General features: G+C 40.7%; 1 protein-coding gene across 3 annotated transcripts; it reads right to left on the bottom strand.

Annotated features, from left to right (window-relative positions):
* Nucleotides 1–2,016: 2,016 nt before the first annotated feature.
* UBXN2A (UBX domain protein 2A) lies at nucleotides 2,017–20,220 on the bottom strand. Of its 3 annotated transcripts, XM_017745039.1 has the most exons (7): nucleotides 20,133–20,220; nucleotides 16,822–16,875; nucleotides 15,270–15,405; nucleotides 13,384–13,493; nucleotides 11,683–11,823; nucleotides 6,592–6,756; nucleotides 2,017–3,795 (listed from the first exon to the last, which is right to left on the bottom strand). In XM_017745039.1, exons 2-7 carry the CDS (start codon nucleotides 16,860–16,862, stop codon nucleotides 3,507–3,509), a joined length of 882 nt encoding a protein of 293 aa, XP_017600528.1. In that variant the 5' UTR covers nucleotides 16,863–16,875; nucleotides 20,133–20,220; the 3' UTR covers nucleotides 2,017–3,506. The 3 variants fall into 3 exon arrangements, with proteins under 3 accessions (XP_017600528.1, XP_008640031.1, XP_017600529.1); XM_008641809.2 differs by lacking the exon at nucleotides 20,133–20,220 and having other exon boundaries at nucleotides 16,822–20,112; XM_017745040.1 differs by lacking the exons at nucleotides 11,683–11,823; nucleotides 20,133–20,220 and having other exon boundaries at nucleotides 16,822–20,113.

The following is a 20,220-nucleotide window of genomic DNA, read 5'->3' as shown; positions in this document are numbered from 1 at the left end:
CGGGGCTGTTCTCATCCTCAGCCCCAAAACGCCAGCTCTGCCTCTTTGAAGAGATGCGCGGTTTCCCGACGTACAGGGATGTAGAAGCACGCCGAACAGCAACGCTGTCAGCTGGACGGAGCTCACACACCACCCGCCCGAGCAGCTGCTCATTCTTCCTTGAGGGCGGTTAGATATGGTAAGGGGCTGCTCAGGGAGGCGGTGGAGACAGCGGCCCTGGAGCTGTTTAAGGAAAGCCTGGATGTGGCACTCAGTGCCATGGTCTGGTTGACAAGGTGGTGTTGGGTCATAGGTTGGACTCCGTGATCTCAGAGGTCTTTTCCAACCTCATTGCTTCTGTAATTCTGCTGCCCCCGAGCCAACGCTCTTATCTAGGATACACGAGTTCACCACCACCCTGCCCCTGGGAAAGTGCTCTTGCAAGCATGCTCTGCATTAGAGGAAAGAAATACAAACTTCATTTTGAAGTATGAATCCTTTCAACAGTGAGACAGCCTGAGAGAAGAGCATTTAACAAAGGCAACAGGACGACTTGTGACCTGCTTGTCTTGGGGAGATGATGACTAATCAATCTCTATGCCCAGGGCTTTTTGGCGTGACTGATTGGAAGAGCTCTGCTACTGACAAGGGTCACCTGGTGGGTACTGGGCTGCAACTGCAAACCATGCCATGAAATACTGACATTCAAATCCCGTTTGGTAAGAATAAATAGAGCAAATTTGCAAAATTCTGAAAAAACAAGGCATTGAAGAATTTTCTAAAAACCAGACCTTCAACTGAGATTGTGGCCTTAATACACCTTGTTGAAAACTCTCTGAAGCTTTTGGGCTCCAGTGGGGGTCTCTAGAGGCTGATGCCAGATGAGCCTCAAAACAGAAAAACGGATTACCCAGTACCAAGCTAAATACAAGATACGCATCTAACATTCAAATTCAACATTTAGGTTGTTTTTTTTTTGTTTTCTCTTTGTTTTCTCTTTGTTTTCTCTTTACACACTGTCCTCATAACACATCCAATCTTTTTTACCTGCATTTCCATGTTTCTTCACAAAGCGAAAATCGACAGAAAACATTTCCTTTTGTTGTTCTTTTCTTGGCTATTTCAATTTTGCTGTAGAATATCTTAAGGCACACGGTTTACTCAAAATAGCAAAGGCTTGTGAAGTAACAATGAATAACTGATAGTATTTGTGTGTTTCACAAACTCTAGCACTGATCAAGCCAGTTTTGCTGCTGTTTGACCAATGCACAATTGCTGCCTATAGCACTGAGCAAGAGATTAGGCTGTCCAGACACTACGGGTAGCTAACCAGACTTTACAAACTTGACCAAAACCAATTAGATTTAGGAGAGTCCTCTATTCATTCCGAAGATTTTCTCCAAATTAGGACATAAGTTACTCAATCACAGTTCGTTGCCTTTTTTAAAAGGCACTTTCTAGTCTAGCATGGGATTAATGCAGCCAGCATCACTTCAGACTTTTCAAAGATTTTCTCTCATTTTGTAATTAAGATAATGACACTTTCAAACTGCAAATGCACACTCAAGTACACCAAAGCTGCAGACACAGTTGGTCTTAGTAATGCTGTAATGTAAGTAATCTTAAAATGCTGGTAGCGGACATTGAAATACAAAATACTTACTGCTCCTTCCAAAGGATAGCAAGCAAAATGGATTTACCCACTTCAAAATTTTACACTCCCCCCTTCAATTTCAATCTTACACTAATTATTTCTTCAAATTTCTGTGCTGCAAATGCATGAATAGTAGTACACTGTTACTTTTGATATTTCATGCACCTTGTAGATAGTACATCTGAGCTCACAATCAAGCACATGTGATTTTCTAATACTGTTGTACACTAAGACGAATTCGAAAGCACTGATTAATAAAACGCCCTGTTTAGGAAGCTCTGGGAACTGAGGGTTGGAGCTGTGTCTGTAGGTGCTCTGTCTTTTCAATTTTACTAGTGGATTTGTCTGCACATTTATTTTTGTTTTTCATAAAGGAGTCAATGCAAGAGCAAAGAAAATTTAATTGTACCACTTGCTACATAAACCTGAATGACACAGTAGCACAGGAAGTTTATAGCACTGGAAAGTGTATAAAGGCATCCTTTTCAGAGATTTGCTTTCTGAGGACACTGAATAGGTATTTGCCCAGTTGACTTTCACTTCAAACACACCATGAGAGATGCTGAAGCAAACCAGTTTTATATCCCTGGGAATGAAGGAGAGTTTGAAGCCTCACTACTTTTTAGAATACAAGTCACTCCAATGAAGTATAATTTTCTATTTAGAGCAAAACCAGGAAAACCCAAATCCATCTTTCACTTAACCACACCAAAGAAGTACAACCCCAACAACCAATCCTTTGGCACAGGTAGCACAGAGTCAGAACCCACTGAAGGTCCTGGGATATGTCTTACCTGGATATTTTAGTTCCATTCACAATCCCACATGCTTAGTAAACACAGTACAAAATATTTAGTCTTTATGTTGTTTTCTCTTTTAGCAAAACATGGAATAGTTGGCTAAAAACTTTATGCCTTGAGTACATGAATAGCAAAATAAAAGATTTGGATGGAAATAGGGCAAAGTGGAAGGAAAAACTTCAGTTTTCAAGTAAGGATTTTCAACATCTTTGAAACTTGACCACATGCAACTAGTGTCTCAATCAGCTGGGCAGTTCAGGACAGAGGCAGATAAACAGTACAAAACCAACTGTGTCCCTCTAAACATTCCTGCATGGTGATGGTCAAAAAAACTTTAGTTTCTGTGTGATAAAGCTACAAGTGGCTCCCTATGCTAATGAGCTAGGTAGTTTAACATCACCTGATCTGCAAGACACTCGTAGCAGCCCAAAAGAAGCAGAAACCACTTCAACCATTGGTAAGAACAATTCCTTCAGAGCTTACTTTGAGGCACTTCATATGCAGTATGCACCAGACTACCTCATTTGTATCTTCTCACACATGCACCTACCACCATGTGAAGGCTTGACAGAACATTATTACACTGCAGATCCTGTGATAAAAGTTACATCATGAAGATTTTCAAGTTAGAGTCCAAATGTGAGCTTGCCTGCAGTATTGCTTGTCTAAGAGTTACTGTGAGAAGAATGCAAACTGCAGCAGTTTACACTATAATGTGAAATGTTTCACTTTAGTCCAAAGTGCAAAAATAAATACTATTTTTCCTTAAAAGGTGCTATCAGTAGTTAAGTCTCAGAGAACTGTTCCACCTAGACCCACCTATTAAATAACTAAGAAGGTTTTACCTAAGGAAATTCTAAGGATGGTCTGCTGTACCATCTGCTACATTATACAGCCAGGCTCTGACCACCCAATTTAGCTGAAAATACCTCTATTATAGCAGACAACAGCACAGCACCCATTCTGCTCTCTAAGAGCACAGTGCATGAGGATGTGAGGCCACCCACATATTGCTGGTTACATTTTTGGTTTTGCCTAGTTCACCCTGCAGATAGATTTTGGTCAGTTAAAAGCTAATTTGATCTTGTACTATTGATAGCAGTTTTTTGCTCATTCTTGAGCTGTCCATTAGGTGTAGCAGCAGTTTTGTAGTCATTTTCAGGTGCTTTTATCACTAACAGTCTGAAAGGCTCCGTTGTTTTCCGAAGTCTCTGAACAACAACAGCATTTTGCAACTTTGCCTCCTCGAGTGTGAGTGTCTCGTCCTGCAGCTCTCGAAAGGGCAGGGAGGTCGTCAGTGTGAAGGGAACACTTCCCTCAGATCCTTGATACTTTGTTATGAAGTCTCTGACGTGGCTGATTCTGAGAAGAAAGTAAGAAAACTCAGCATTAGAGTTCCAGCACTGCAATCCCCACACACGTGCATAACACAGAGAGCCACCATGGGATAGGAATGAAACCACTTCATGGAATGCCTGACAGCAGAGAACTGCAGCAATATAGATGAGGTGGTATCCTGAAATGCCTGATCCACTTGGGAGGCAAGGACCAAGATCTGCATGCTCTGAGAGTACTCCCAAGGGAACACGGATGAGTGTCTTACTCTGAGCACTCAAATGCAGCACCGTGGCTCAGATGGTAGTTACCCAAACCTACCATTTCCTAACCAGCTGGTGGAGCTCTTACCTGAGGGTTCTGCAGCCAAGAGCTAGAATAAAGATGCCTCCAGTTTGTGGTTCATGTAACGGAACCATAATAAAAATGAAGAAAAAGGGTTTGAAAAAATTATTTGGACAGCTGATACATTAACTAGGTCTAAACACAGTCCCATCCTCTCAAAGCAAGGGCACAGTGAATTCATTAAAGATTCAAGCTGTCTTGTGTGAGCAAGACAGAGGTTTTCCTGTGGAAGAATCAGCTTCTTTCATCGACCAATTTAATTAGAAAATGAAGATGAAAAGATACATCTGTATGAATAAAATTAACACAGTGACAATGTCCATTCTTTGGTCCTGAGGCCAACTGGCAGACTGGCTGCTGGTAAATGCCTAAACTCATCCTTCCTCTCTCCCATGCACAGGGTCTTCCATGAGGTTTACTGTCTCCTGGGAATGGTCCAGGACCTGAGCTAACATCTGAATCATGGCTAGGTATTGACCGAGGAAGTGCTGGCTGGCTTGGGGCAATGCCATCCCAACAGTTTAGCAGCACAGATGCCCAAGTATCCATGCCTTAGCCACACTCACCAGGACAGATACAGCCAGCAAAATAAAAACTAATTCCTGTGCACTCAGGCCTCAATACAGAGACACTGCTTGGTCTTACAAGCCAAGAGCTTGAAAAACCTCAAACAGGACTAAATTTTTGGTTGGACATTTACAGGTGTCTACATATGCATTATATCAAAGTTGATTGGATTCCAAGAGCAAATCAGGCAATTAGCCACCAGCTCCCTACTTCAGGGTGAAAAAGTTCTTTTCCAGGCTCCATACCTGATGCTCCAGGGTCACACTAACCTAGCAAGTGCTCAAGAGGGGACACAACTCGATCCAGGACACAGCTCTGTGCGCTATTCCTACAACTCTGCTCTCCTAGTTGCTACATTCCCATGTCTCAATTCCCCATGCTGCAACACTAAAATGCTTCCCATGCTTCCACTTCAATCTTTCATCAGTAATCAACTCATATCTACAGCAGCAGTTACTGTGGCACCTACACAATCTAGCTGCAAAAAGCTAAAAGTAATCAATTTACCCAGACACTACAATATACATGCTACATGTTATTAATCTATATGTTAGTTAACAAATAGCTGACTGTCTTCTGCACTGAAAGGAGTCCTGTGTATGCAGTCATTATGCTTAAGGATATGTACTCTAAAAGGATTTCCCTCTAGTTCTTACCAGCTCATACACAAATCCTCTGTACAGCACAAACGTCCTGGTCTTGTGGCAAGGGGCTATGCTATGATGGAATATTTATTGCACACTACTTCAAAAAGAGCATTACACCAGTAAAGCTGTGGTTCTGCTTATCTCAGATGGTTTTTTTCCTCTCAAAAGCACTTAGAAGGTGTTCAAACTGCTATATACTGTGAAGACAAAAAGCCTGTAAATATACTTAGATGTGTGGGACCTGGAATAATTGAGATATTAAGCCCTTCAGTGAAGTATTTATAATTAAAATAGCAATTTACCCTTCAGCAGTACATCATAACAGTGTTTCAGTTCATATCTCAGGCCACTAACAGTAATAAATTAGTACAAGTCAAAGAAAAAGCTACAGTCATTAACCTTCAACAGCTGAGCTTTCCTTCTGACCAGCCACAGATACACAGAGTTTATCTTGACAGCAGCCTGGGCTGTATTAAATCTGTGATACCTTTAAATTGCTTCACAGAGAAGCAAAGGCAACATATTCTTTCCACATGACATGACTGTATAGCACTGGAGTAATTTCTCAAATTCAGATTTGAGAAAGGTCTCTGAAGACAGTAGCTCTACAATTTAAAGTGTTAATCCCACTTTCTCAAAGCTCCTGCATACACGCGCTGTGCTGACACCTTCTGACATTATGCTCATTTCTAAGCCTCTTTGGGAGCCAGAAATTTTATTAATTAAGAATTAAACACACTGTGTGCATTCTATTCCGTCCATGTTGACATGCAGGGGATGAACCTCCCGGCCCAGTGCACCGACTACAGCCCTCCCCAGAGGTTTCTCCAGCTCAACTCTTAAGTCTCTTTCTCCAGCTCCCACCTGTGGTGCTGTCTATGCCCAATGACCAGCAGGCTTTATACTAAGCCATTTGTTCCAGATGTAGCCGTTTTGTGAGAGATCCATCATGTTAAAAGCTATTTCCTCTAGTAATGAGTAATACGTACACCTTAACTTTCACTAACCGACAAAGAACTCCTACAGTGTCCTTAGATTTTCCTTTGTGCTCAGCTATGAGACGACTTTTAACATCAGTTCACTTTCCTCTTATGTTCCTCTCTTGTCAGCTAAAAGATTTCTCAAGATTTCAAAGGTTTTCCAGATACAACTGAAGAACAGGCAAATGCTAAGTGAACTGAGGAAATTAGAGACTTAAGTGTACAGGCATTAAGACAAATAGTTCAGATGCAAATACACATGACAGTGGTAAAATAAATCTTACCTGTGAGAAACATTGAATTTCTGAATTATCCTTTCCCCATCAGCTAACCAGATCTGGACATTGGTGATAGGCTCCAAGTCATTCAAGGGTACTAAAGGCAGGTGTCTTTTGTCATCAGGTCCTTGATGATCATCTCTTACTTTAGAGATTATCTTTGGAGTAGCACTGAAAAGAAAAGCCACATGAGGTTATGGCTTCTGTGCACATATGTAAGCTTGAACCTCCCTTCAGACCTCTGCTTCGGAAGCTTTCTGCCCTGTGACAGAGTACACTGATGACTTCTTAGTTTAATAAATATAGGAATACTGACATAAAGATCAGTTTTTTTCTTTCTTCCTTATTTTTTTTTCTACATGTATGCCAATATTTTCACTTAAAGACTAAAACACGCTGAAGAATTTCAGTTTGCTTAGGATTTTTATGAGATGGAAAGGAACTTAAATATCAGAGGATTAAATATGAATATACAAGAGACAAAACTGTCTGAAGATTCTCCATGCATTTTTGTACTCTAATCACACAGGTGAAACTTTAAGGGGGTTGACTATTGAATTTGCATACTCAAAGTTAATTTTCAGCATAATGTGATTACAGTAATTCAATTTAACTGAATGTTGTTAGCCTTGATTTAGACTCCAGCATCATCTATCTCAGCTTAGAAGAATTACTCATCTATCAGAGAAATTGACTTAATGTGAAAAATCCAGACTGATGCACACAGCATTCGGATTTTTTTTTCCTAAGGCACTTTAAGCAGCTGACCCAACCACAGGGGCAAAGATTCATAAAATGACTTGACAGAATACATGGACCTCAGTCCAGCTGCATGGTCTTAAAAAACAAACAATAAAAAAACTGCTGGCAAAAATTTTTATTCTGAAGAAGTGTCTAGACCTTAGTGCTTCTTTCATGACTAAGCTTGTTCAGCATGTACAGTTTAAGTCCTCATTGGCCCTGATCCAATGGGCACATTCTCAGCTCCTGTGAGCATAACCAGATGTTTGCTTGCAGAATAGCAATGATTTAAAGAGTTACCATTTCTCCTCTGAGCTCAGCTGTGGTCACTGACTACATGAGCACCCTACAAGGCAGTTTGCAGAAAAGCTCTCTTAGCACAGAAAATTGGTGAGTTACAGTTTCCTGAGAGAGAAGTGGGTAACTGATGGCCACAGAGTAGCAGTCTTAACTATACCGCACACCTGCTTTGCAGACAAACCCCATTTTTATGCTCTTGTACCTGTCTTAGTTTATTCATAAGGCAGTAAAGTCACAGCTCATTAATTATTAGCTAATGACTTAATACATTCAGGCTAATAAAGCTGGAGTCTTAAGCGCAAGTTTAGTCAGGTATTTCAAAATCTTTTATTGCCCAGTTAAGTGCTGCCCGAACTTCTAGGATATCAGCCAGTAGAGGCACTTTTTATATGTTCCACAGAAACTCAGCAAAAAGAATGAGAATCAAGAAATCTCATTTATTATGAGAGATAATGAGATTCATTCATAAGAGAGATAAGAGATGCTCACTGTGACTGGAGACAGAATTGTTTTGCATTACACAGAAATTAGCTGGGGCACAAGGACTTGGCACATCTGTAAAATATTCTATTACAAGTACAGATGATGTACTACCATCCACCTGCCTCACTATCTCACAGACAGCTTCTGTTCATGCCTGACCTCAATATGAAGTAAGACTTAATTGCCCTCCAGATCAGGAAGAAAAGCCTGAGTTAACACCAAGATAATGTTAAACAGTCTTGCAAGCAGATAAAAAAAATTTAAATTTCAAGTCATACTTCAGTCCAGCAATGCCCAGCTCTTGCTCCCTCCTTGCTCAGTTGCTGGTTCAGACACTGCAGAACTTGTGTGAGCGAGCTGCCTCCAGGACAGCAGAGGCTGCAGGGGTGCTCAGCCGTGGTGTCTGGCTCAGGCTGGGCTGGGCTACATCAGTCACAGCTGTAGCTCAGACAACTTCTTGCATGGACACAGGTTTTGGTGTCATTCCCAAACCAACTTCCCTCACAGCCACATCTCCATATGCGGCAGGCACTGGAGGTGATTCTTTCAGTAGCAAGTGTGTGTGAGACTGGAGCCAATGCATTAAATGAAGATTTAAGAGAAAGTTAGAATATCTGTATTCACCAAGATTTCAAGCATTTCTATACGTAAAAACTTTTCTCTTGCAGAACTGACAGATAAAGCCATCTAGTGGTAGGAAATTTGACTAAAGCCAAAACCCAAGAATCTAAGCCTTATTAGCCTGAGATCGAAGCATTATAACTCCTTTTAAGGCTTATTCCTTTTATAAGATTATCAACAGAAGATGTAAACTGGAGATTGCAGAGACATAAGAGCATCCTGTCAATTTTCTGACAAGAAAAAGCCCAGGAGTTAGGTATCATGCCTTACCCTGACTGATGGCTAAGCAGCTTGACACACAATGCTTTACCCTAATGAGGTTACAGAGCAAGCTCGCTTTGCTACAAGGGATTTCAGTCAATAGTTTAATTAACGTGTTTCTGAGGCAGTCTCAAAGATGCATAGATTAGCTCAACAGAAAAGTGGGGTTGCAAATCTAGTCATAATCCCAAACTATGAAATGCATCTGAACCGTGATAGATAAAACAGAATATACCATTAGTTACAGAGGTTCACAAGGTACATCGGAAAATTTTGATAAGTCTTACTTATTTCTCCTGTAAAACAAAAAGGAAGAGGATCAAGCTTGTCTTGAGTAGCTCTGCTACTGCCCCACAAAGCTTTTCTGCTGCAAGTGTGGTGTATACATGCAATGGAGATTTATTAACAGCAGGAAGTGAGCACTACTTTATGGACTAGGACCGCTTACAGCTCACGTTTCCAAGATCAGCAAAAATATTTACTTCTCTTTAAGGAAAAGGCTTTGATAGCATAGCACAGAATAGACTAGCTATATCAACATATATGCTATTTCTAGATCCTCCAACAAAAGTTTTGAGAACCAGTCAATAGACCAATTCATAATGGTTCATCCATCATAAAATCCCTCCACTTGGAAAGACTGACCAAGTATACACTATTAATTTTATAAGTTTATTTGATAAGCAGAGGTTTAGCTAGGCCATCAACTGACGTGAACTCTTCAGTCATTTGTCTGTCTCATTTCTGACTAATCACACAAGTGCTACTATGGAAAAGGAGTTCTATAGCTTAAAACTTGTTCCAGGTCTCAGCCAGCTCTGCTACTGCCCCACAAAGCTTTTCTGCTGCAAGTGTGGTGTATACATGCAATGGAGATTTATTAACAGCAGGAAGTGAGCACTACTTTATGGACTAGGACCGCTTACAGCTCACGTTTCCAAGATCAGCAAAAATATTTACTTCTCTTTAAGGAAAAGGCTTTGATAGCATAGCACAGAATAGACTAGCAAGAGTAGGAAAAAAATAAAAAATGCTGAGCAAGTTGTAGGATGTCTCTGTACAAGACCTGTCAACCAAAATTCACAGATTAGCATGTTCCTGAAACCTCACCTGCCTACTGGGAAGCAAGATCATTACTTGCTGTAGGCATGGCAGAGCACAACAAGCGACTGAACAACCTACCCAGCACACTGAAGATCTTTTGGTTTTGCTATAAACAGGTCTACTTGTAGATAAAATAAGGTTAAGTTCTTGACCCCCATTTGCTCAGGATTTCTGTGCCACCAAAAGCAAGTCTTGCAGCATCTCATCCATGTCTCAAGGGAAGCTTTTCCCTATTGATTGTATCTACTCGAGCACGGAGCAACTGAATGGACTGTGCTACAGAAACAGATGAAACTCATAAAACAGATACTTGCTTCTCTAAATCAGCCTGGAACCACTCATCCTTTACCTTTATCAGTCTTTTGCTCTGCACATTACCTTCTTCCCCTGCCTTAGCTGTTCCTGCCCAGGTCAGGCTTTCCCCCAGCACAAGCTCTGGGGCTTAGCAGCCGAACCCTTTCCAGTTAATTGAAACAAGCAGTTCACCTAAGGCTGCATCACATCTTAGCAACCCCGGTCTGCAAGCCTGCAGGAACCCCAGGCACTCAGCAGTGCCACCTGTGATGCATCCTGTAGGCTCCTGGTCACTGAACGTGTCCTGTTCCTTAAGCTGACGCCTGCTTTTATTCAAGTCTTGCATGACAGGGATACGTAGCAGATAATGTGGCAGGAGTAAGCAAAAGTCACAGGGATCAAATAAATGAACTCCTGGCTTGTTGCTCTACAACAGCCTTCCAAAATACAGTTACTGTTTGGTTGTAAATCAAGTCCAGTATTAGCACTGGCATGAGTGGCTGACACTCTCCAACTACGAAAGAGACATGGATCAGTGTAAAATGTAAAATGCCTTACTGCGACAAATACATGCTTAATTACTGAACAATTTTAAGAAAAGGAAAAATAACCTCTTACTTCTTCAGTTCCTTTTATGGGATTGTCATACTCCCCCCTCTTCTCAAACTATTGCACATAGAGTTTTAAAAGAGATTCTTTTCCCTAAAATCACAGAATAGAAGAGCGACAGCATTTCAGCTGGAAACAGTTCTGCTATTGAGACCTTGAACAACAAAAGCCAAGAGCATCCTGGCTGTATCAACACAGCCAGTGGATTGTGGGAGCCAATTATCCCCCAAGCTTCATGGAGAGACACCAAGATGCCTGCACGATGAAGCACTCACTCTGTCAGCAATTGTTGGAGGAGAGCAGCTTGTTCAGCCTGTGGAAGAGATGGTGGTGGTTGTGGGGCACCTAAAAGCAGCCTGCCAGGGTCTGCAGGAGGGGGTGATGCTCTTTATGGTGGACAGAAATTCCAAAGAGAGGCACTCAGATTGGATATAAGGAAAAAATTCTTTCCCATGAGGACAGTCCAGCACTGAAGCAGGCTGCACAGTCTCTGCTCTTGTGGGATTTCAAGACCCAATTAGATAAAAGCCTGAGTAACCTCATCTGTCCCCACAGATGACCCTGCTTTGAGCAGGAGCTTAGATTAGAAAACTCCAGAGATCACTTCCAACCTGAATTATGATCCTTCACCAGAGGTATAGTTCCCTTCAGTTACTCAATCATATATCACATCAGTCTACTCACCTTCCTAATCTGTAACCATGTCCAGAAAAGGGATGAAATATTGGCCTTTTTGACGACAAATACACCTTATCTTTTTTATCTTCCACTTTCACTTCTATCTCCTCCTTATCAAAAACTTTTCGTAGCTCAAAAGGCAGTTCCCTTAAGAAAAAAAAACCCAGTCAAAAAAAAAAGTACTATACTGTTTTCAGTATACAAAATAGACTAATGATTAATAACTGTTCAACATTTGGCCTTTCAAGGACGATGCTTTTAAAAAAAACTTCACAGGTATTTACTAAGAGTTAGGTTAAGTGCATACATATTACTTAGAGCTCCTGAACTGCAAATTAACTCCAAAGCATATAACAAAAAAAAACCCCTATTATGCAAGTTGTTGAGTGATGTTCAAATTTACTCAGCAGTTACCACTCTAAACATGCGAGGTGTAGGAAGTTCAGTGTTGCCATACACTGCTGCAAAAGGTTCAATTATTTTATCCCCACAGTAAAACAAAAAGAAAAAGGCTTTTAAACAGGAAGAACTGAGTTTAGGCACAATGTATTTATTGACAAATAAACACAGATCTCAGCTTCTAAAAATTATATTATCACTAATAGCTCCCCTCTTCAGCGCAGTAACATCACCTTGGTAATGCTTTAATTGTATTAAGCAGAACACAACAATGCCTTTCTTTGTCTCTGAGCTCTGATGCGGACAGCACAATTTCAGGTGGTGTGGCTCAGCTGGCACAGGGGCTTCTCTACCATCAATGATTATGCAGAAACCATCTCATAATTAGCATCTTCACAGGCAAAGAGTGGAATAAAAGTGGCAAACTTTTGATGAATGCACACAAAGGGCTTTAAACAGCGCAGTTAATTGCTGTTACAACAAACACAGGTGAAACCATACAGGAGAAATAGTGTAAAAATAGTGTTTTTGATGGCCTAGCAAAATATGAAAAAGAAAAATATAATGACTTAGTAATCTCACATGCTTGATTGGGAGGTATTAAATTGCATTATCCATAAAATTATATTCTCCTCTCCATTCGTGTGGGGTGAGGAAACAGACTACAAATTAAAGGCTCAAAATCACACTGCTTTGTATGGTCAAACTTTTTTAAAGCAACAATTGCAAACACTAGCAAAAATCAGGACAGCATGTTAACTTTTTAACACAGGCAAAAATGTAAGATGGCTATTAACACAGGGATGAATGTAAGATTGTTATATGTACACAATAGCAAGTTTGTACTTGGAAAAATGTCAGAAATTTAAGACTGATCAGAGTTTCTTGATGCTACACAGAACATCTGTACCCATTTAAGGCTTTTCATCAACAAAAAGAAAACAAAGACCATAAAACCAGAAATGCTCAACCCCTTGTGCATTGAGTTCATTAGTCAAAATACCATTTGATTTGTAGCTCTTATTGGGCACTGATTTATTCTTTATTTCATTGTGTACCTGCTGTGCCCCCTGCCAACACTGGCTTTTATCTATTCATCAGCAACTGTACAACTACTGCCACTGAGAGCTGTGTCAAACCTGTTGATGTTCCAACAGCCATTAGCACTGCAGGAAGGAGACCGGCAGGGCCTGTACTCCTACAGGGACACTGCAGTGCAGCAAAGCCACGTAAAAAATTTAGAGCATAAGCTAAGCGCTACCCAAAGCACATTAACTCTGGCTGGTTAAGAACACAAAACTCGCTTACCCCTTTTTAATGGACTCCAAGAATTGCTGGTTTGCAACATCAGTGTAGCTCCGAAGTTCGCTGTCATTTACCGTAAACCCATTTTTCCAAAGTTTAATGATTACATCAACCTACAGAGTAAGAACGATTCTCATTATAACACTGATGTAAAAGAAGCTTGGTATACCCACATACCCTGTGATTATAAATCATCCACTTCATAGACTAAAAATACTGAGAGCAGGCTCACTGTAATCTGCCTTGGCCCCGTGCCAACAGGCAGGGCAACTGCAAGGGGTAAGTGACATTTCTAAGTATCTTCTGTCAATCCAAATTAGAAACAAACCTTCCCCCAATCATTTTGGCTTCCTAGGTCAAGAACACTCCTTCAATTCAACAGAGGAAAAAAATAAAGGGCTGGACTATCACAGCCAGCTGCAACTCTTCAAGAGCTAATTTGAGAGCACACATGCCTGGTGTTGGAACACCAACTGCCAGAATAGTCCAGCTGGGGATTTATTAGGGTAAAGCCTTGTTCCGATCATTCAGGAGGATCTTCTCAAAGTAAAGGCATTGAGATGATGCATGCAGAAGCCTTTCACTCAGGAAATGAAGCAAGTATCAGAAAATTTACTTTCAGACAGTCATATGCTTCTGTTACCCTGGAATTCCAGGGTGTATTCAAAGCTTTGGTGGTTAGGGGAATGAAAAAATAATTTCTCAGTAATTCCTTAACTTTGCCAGAAATCATCCACTACTCCAACTTGTAGCTTTTGCACTGTTTACTGAAATCTCTCCAATTGTAAGATGGATATTTGGGATTGTATTTTCATACTAATGCATCATGCCATTTAAGGAAGCATTTAGTTATTCAGGTGCCTGAAATAACATTGTCTTGACAGATACTCAGCCACAGATGAGGTATAGACAAATGCAGAATTCAGCTGGAAATTAGTTTGAACTAGGCTGACAAGTTTGGAGGTTTTTTGTGAGTTTTTTTTGTTTGGTTTTTTTTTCCAGTTTGACTTGCTAGGTGATTGCTACATAAATAAATAGCATGTGCAAACTCCTATTTAAAATAAATAAAATTCCTTCTCTTTCAGTTGGGTAATCTGTCAAAAGAAGAAGACAGCACTCAGCAAGATTAGATTCCATCAAAAATTCCTGTGTCTCATGGCACCAATGCATATGGAAAGAGTTCTAATTATGGGAAGGCTCCTCTACAGTGAGCCAGTATGCAAATTTAACATGGACTAACTATTCCACACCAACTTCCTATTTAAGCATTGACACAACTAATGCCATGGAGCACTATTTCAGGACTGCAATTTAAGGTATTGTTCCTGACATTTCATTTCTTCCAGGGTCAGTTAAGGATCCATGAACATAATTTCTAGCAATGCCCACTCCAAATTTCTTCTGTCATCTTTTCTCCCTCCCCTTACCAGTCTTTGATGAGTAACAGAAAAACATGAAAAGGACAGAATCATTGAGATACAAACCCACTCTGAACATCCCACTACAACCATAATTATATGAATAAGAGCAAATGAAAAATATTTGGGCTATGCCTCTGCATAAAAAGGCTGCAGCTCCTTAAATAACTTTCTTATGTAATAGTATTTGTCATTCCTTGAACTCCTGCACACCTCACTCTCCTTACTAATAAAGCAGAAGTGCACTAGCCAATGCCAGCCTCGGTTCTAGAATGACTCTAAACCCACTGTAAAGCACTCAGCAGCAAAGGCCTGGCTTACTGGGAGATGGGAGGTTGTTCCTACAGTTCTCTGAATTCTGTGTGCACTTTTTTGGTGATGTACTGGAGAAGACTGCATCTGGCATCTATTTTCCAGAATAGTCCTGGAGGGCTGTTGTATCAAACATGAGTATTTTTCTTCACTGCCTACCTGGTTCTTGACTGTGGTTGGGGGCACACACATAGCACCAACCTTCTGAGCTTCTTCAAATAGGTTATCTACAAAGTAGTCACAGTTTTGTTCTGTACCGTTCAAAATCCGATCATCGGTTCCCGATTTACACACCCTGCAGAAAAAATAAGCAAAAATGACTCCTCAGAGGACACCTTAGAAGACAAATAGGTACCTCAGAAGCTCAGTACCAAGAAATATGGAAGCCACACTCCCCTGTACCCAGCTGCTACAAAACATCAGGTCAACTTTGCATTGTGCCTTTTCTATAGACCTCCTACCAATCTCTAACTGCTATTATTTCCACTTCAAAAGCACAAACTAAAGAACATAATCAGAAAAGATGAACAAATCTATGCAAAGCTTCTAAACTTGGTACCAGAGCAAGGAATGCAAGTTAGATGATTCATATTTCTAACCATCATACACCTAGTTGCATACCAACGAAGGGCTTTCCTTAAAGCATTCCTGTGGTACAAGCTTGGGTCCCTTTGCCGCAAGTTTTAAAAAATACAAGAAAATTGTTCTAGGATTTACACCTCCACCCCCACTTGAACCTCCCCATTCCCAGCACCATCCCAGAACCACCATGACTGTTTTGGAAAGTGCATTAGGGCAACTCAAGCGACTCAACACCGCTGGAGCACACTGAAGAAATACACTAGAAGCCTTCAACACTGTGGAGACTGCCAGGGTATTAAAAAAGATGCATCAACCACATCTTTTTATAGAACACTGTATATGTGACAGCTGTTTCTGTTAGATTTTCACCAGTCAAAATGCAGAAATATGCAACCTGAATAAATGATTATCTCAGTACAGGTTCCTTGCACAGTAAGAACATTCTTTTGTCTTTTCATAAACATTGCAGGAGTTACTCCTACTGGAGATTCAGAAAAGTCTATTTTAAGCAATTCAGAAAATAAAAATCCCAGCTCTTGAAAAAATATCCAATTTTACATAAAACTCTACACTGAATTCAAGAGCAGCAATGCTTACTGGAATGGTAATTAGATACATTTGCATAAAATGGAATTGTTTGCAGTGCATCTATGCAACACTAAGAATCCCTGGAGATTAACATCTTAAACAAAAGAAAACCTCAACAACTTTAAAGAAAAAATTTCAAAAGTGTGCTGTCCCCATTTTACTTTTCTAATGGAACAAATGAAACTTGAAGCATTAATGTAGCTATTCATTATGCTTTACCTCAGAAACAGAACTGGAAAAGCAAACACTTCCACATCAGATGCAGAGCTGCACAGTGAGTTAGCAATTTGAAGGGCCGCCTTGCTATTTTAAATAAAAATATTTACACAGCTTCATGCATCTAGGAAACATTTTAGGTATGTGAAAAATCTTCCAGCAAAACAATAGAATTTTTTAAATTTTCAGTATATGTGGAGCAGATGAATGCAGTAAAAATACTGTATTTTAGAATTTAACATAAAGTTTGAAAAGTAATGACAGGACACACAAACAGCAGCAGGAAAAGAAGAGGAAAAATGGGGATGGGAGAACTGGCACCTACCATTCTTTCTTTACAGTTTTGATATTGTCCATGTCTTTCATTCTGGTGCTTCCCCTAATTACAAAAAGAAAATGGTGTAAAACCAAACAAAATACCCATCACACTTTGCCTCCTTTTGTAGCTGAAGCACTCTCTATATCTTTTTCTGTGTTGATAATACATTTAACCAGAAACCTCAACCTCCCCCCCCACCAAGTCTCCAGATGGTTCTTTGTTTTCCTGCAGTTTCTAATTTAATGACACATGAACCACGCATCTGTTCCAGACGTTCAGAAGCAAGGTTACTTTTTCATAAACGTACAAAATACATTCCACAATAATCACAGTGTGTTGTGAACATACACGCTCATACTTCTGCAAAGGAAGAAAAAATATCACATTCCTTTCCTGAGTGGCATGGTTTAAACTTCCCTGGTTTTACATAGCATTATGAGATAATTGCAGAAAAACTGCAGTGCCCCTGCAGGCATTTGAGTGACCTTCACCTTAACTGTGCATTACTTAAAGGGGCAAGATTTGTCAGGTTCCCCTTCCTATCTTACCTCAAGACATTGTTGCAGCAACTCAGAAACTGTGAGTTACCATTCCTGGCCTACTGTTAGCTGACAAGAAAAATCCTGGATTTGTAAGTATTAAATATGCTATAGGATGAGTCTGCTGAGTCAAAAGAAGTGAAAAATCCCACACTGATCTCATTACAGTCACTTCTGAATGCTTGGGAAAAAGTCACAGAAAGTCACAAAAAGCCAGAAATTTCCAAAACATCCTCAAAAAACCAAAATCACTCCAAAATTGGAAAAGCCCACAGGAAAATGGAAATTTTAAGTTGCAACTGTGTTCAGAGAGTTATCCCTGACAACCACGGGTTACACAGATGATGTTCTGCTCCTGGCAGGTTCAGGACTAAGTCATGACATTGTGCCTGTCTTTCAGAGCATCAAACTAAAGCAGTGATAGCCATCACACTCCTGAACAAAGCAGTATGCAGAGCACCACTAATACATATTTTAAGTGATCTTGAGATCTAACTTAACAAGATGTGAAATTTATGGGAAAACAACATTCACTGCAGCACTAACCAAAAAAAATCCCACCACATGCAGTACTAATTCATGCTCCTTGGGACTTTAATATTGGTATTCTTTCAACCTGGAAGTTAAAATCCTTGTGAGAGACGTTCTACGGAAAAATATATAAGCCTCAAAAAAAGCCCTGTAAGGGTCAGCCTTAAATTTAACTGGTGCTGTTATGCATTAAGTCAAAACATTATGTTTTGCACATCTTTGACATGTCACACAAGATGAGGTTCCCCCCCCCCAAAATGGTCTGCCAGAGCCCTACATCTATCAGGCAAGCCCATGCTAGTACCTGATGATGCTATATGTATATCTGTCCATTGCTCTTGGAACTTTGGACTGCACTTGGGAAAAAAGAACTCTCAGTATCAAGTAAGCAGAGTGAAATTGGAATGCTTACAAAGTGTAATTTTTTCAAACTTCTCTCAAATTCAGTTTTAACACACTCTGGCACAAAGGGATTTTTTGTGTTTAGCCCAAAGTAATTCTTTGTGGTTTGTGTTAATGTGCTTATCTTCTAATCTTTTACTCCAGTAGGCTGCTCCCCAAAGCAACAAGAGCCACCTCCTGCCATCTGCTTTTGTTGATCCTCTGTGACTTGTCATCAGAGCTGTTAAAAAGAAACAGACACAATAAAGCAGCTCTTCAAATTAGCTCTTTGGCTACATTAGGCTGGCCTCAAATGGGCATGAATAGTATTCAGAACTGGTCAGCTGTGAAAGCTGCTGTTCCTTCTAAAGTACAACAGCAATTACACTTAGAAGAAATGTTTGTGTTAATCTCTCAAGGTGAAGAATCATCCTATACAGCATATTGATGTTTATTATGGCCAAAAGCCATTAGGACATAGTGATCAGAGTGCACTGCAAGTGCTTTAGCTCAGCATGTCAACCCAGCCAGCACAAACCACCTCCTCTCACCAACTTCTGACAGACATCCCTAATTGGCACTTAAAATGTTAAGAATTTTGGTACGTAATTTTTGCGTCAGTGGCAAAAGGTACCTCAGAACTGAACTACCACCTCCAGAAACTAAATTTAAAACATGGGAAGAAGCTGCAAATGCCAGCAGCCCACCACAGCTACATCTATTAACTAGTGTTAGGATACTCCTGGCTATTCCCACACAGCCCCAGGGGCTTTCCAGCCCCAGGAAGATGGGCCACTGACCCAGCAGTGGCCTTTCACAGCCAGAGCTTCCAAACAGGCAGCCCTCAATAGGCATATTCGTTTTGGCAAATAATTTATGCTCAATACTGTTGAGCCCACATTGCCAGTTATTTTAATACAAGAAAAACAAAACAGAAACTACCTGTGAGGCTTCCCTTGGTGTGAAGGGCAGCAATACCCAGAGAAGCACATGCAGCCCCCTGCCCTGACAGCCTGCTAACCCCTTACTAACTTTGGCAGAACAAACTCCTCCAGTTGAGAGCTGCTTGCAGCACAGCACAGTCTGCCCCTGCACAGAAATTACAGCTGAAAATTGCACTGTAGCCACAAAGGGACAGGAGGCTACAGAGAAATGGCAAATGCAAATTAATAGCGAGATGAGCATCAAACCTAATGGCCTGAATGTGACTGATGTGCTCAGGTACAAAGCACAGCATTCGCACTTCCTCTCCAGCTGGCTCAAGGAGCTGTGCACTCGGAGGGAAACCTGTCCCCAACCTTGATGTCCAGGTGTTAGGAAGATAAATTACTTGTCCGTAGAATTGCCTTGTTAAGGCTTAGGACTTGACATGCTTCAACGATCTTAGACCTAGGGGGAGGTTAACAAAGCTCGGGATGAAGGATGTACCAGTGATAGTGGACACAAAGAACGCAGCATTCACAGGCCACAAGGACATTGGGTAGAACTTCCACGATAAGGAAGAAACTAATAAAGCCAGCTCAGCAACTGTGTTGAAATCACTTCCAAGTGGGTAAAAGGTAATTCCGGCAGGGCAAAATTGTGACCAGCAACTCACACACCACCCTCAAGAAAACCCCCTATCTAACAAAAGAGAAAGGCTGAGCACGCAAACTACTTAGCATGAGAAGCAAGGGAGTAATTTAACCGATAAAAGAGAGAACACTCATTAACAGGAGAACTATGTAAACTTGTAGCCAATGAACATTAGTGCCTTTGCTTGCTAAAATGTATAAACAGGGCAAAGTTTTGATAGTCGTCGCGCTGGCTTTGTGGATTTACCATCCAGCCCTTCTTTCCGCTCAGAGCTGCAAAAAAATCAAGTACCTTGGCTCTGTGCGTGGATCATGCACAGCAGGTCGAAGAATCTATTTTGGGACAACTCCGCGGCTGCAACACCGGAACTTACCCGCAC

The sequence above is a fragment of the Corvus brachyrhynchos genome, unplaced genomic scaffold (assembly GCF_000691975.1).
Source record: "Corvus brachyrhynchos isolate BGI_N302 unplaced genomic scaffold, ASM69197v1 scaffold116, whole genome shotgun sequence".
Lineage (NCBI taxonomy): Eukaryota > Metazoa > Chordata > Aves > Passeriformes > Corvidae > Corvus > Corvus brachyrhynchos.
The sequence above is the reverse complement of the archived record's forward strand: the minus strand, read 5'-3'. Positions and strand labels throughout refer to the sequence as shown.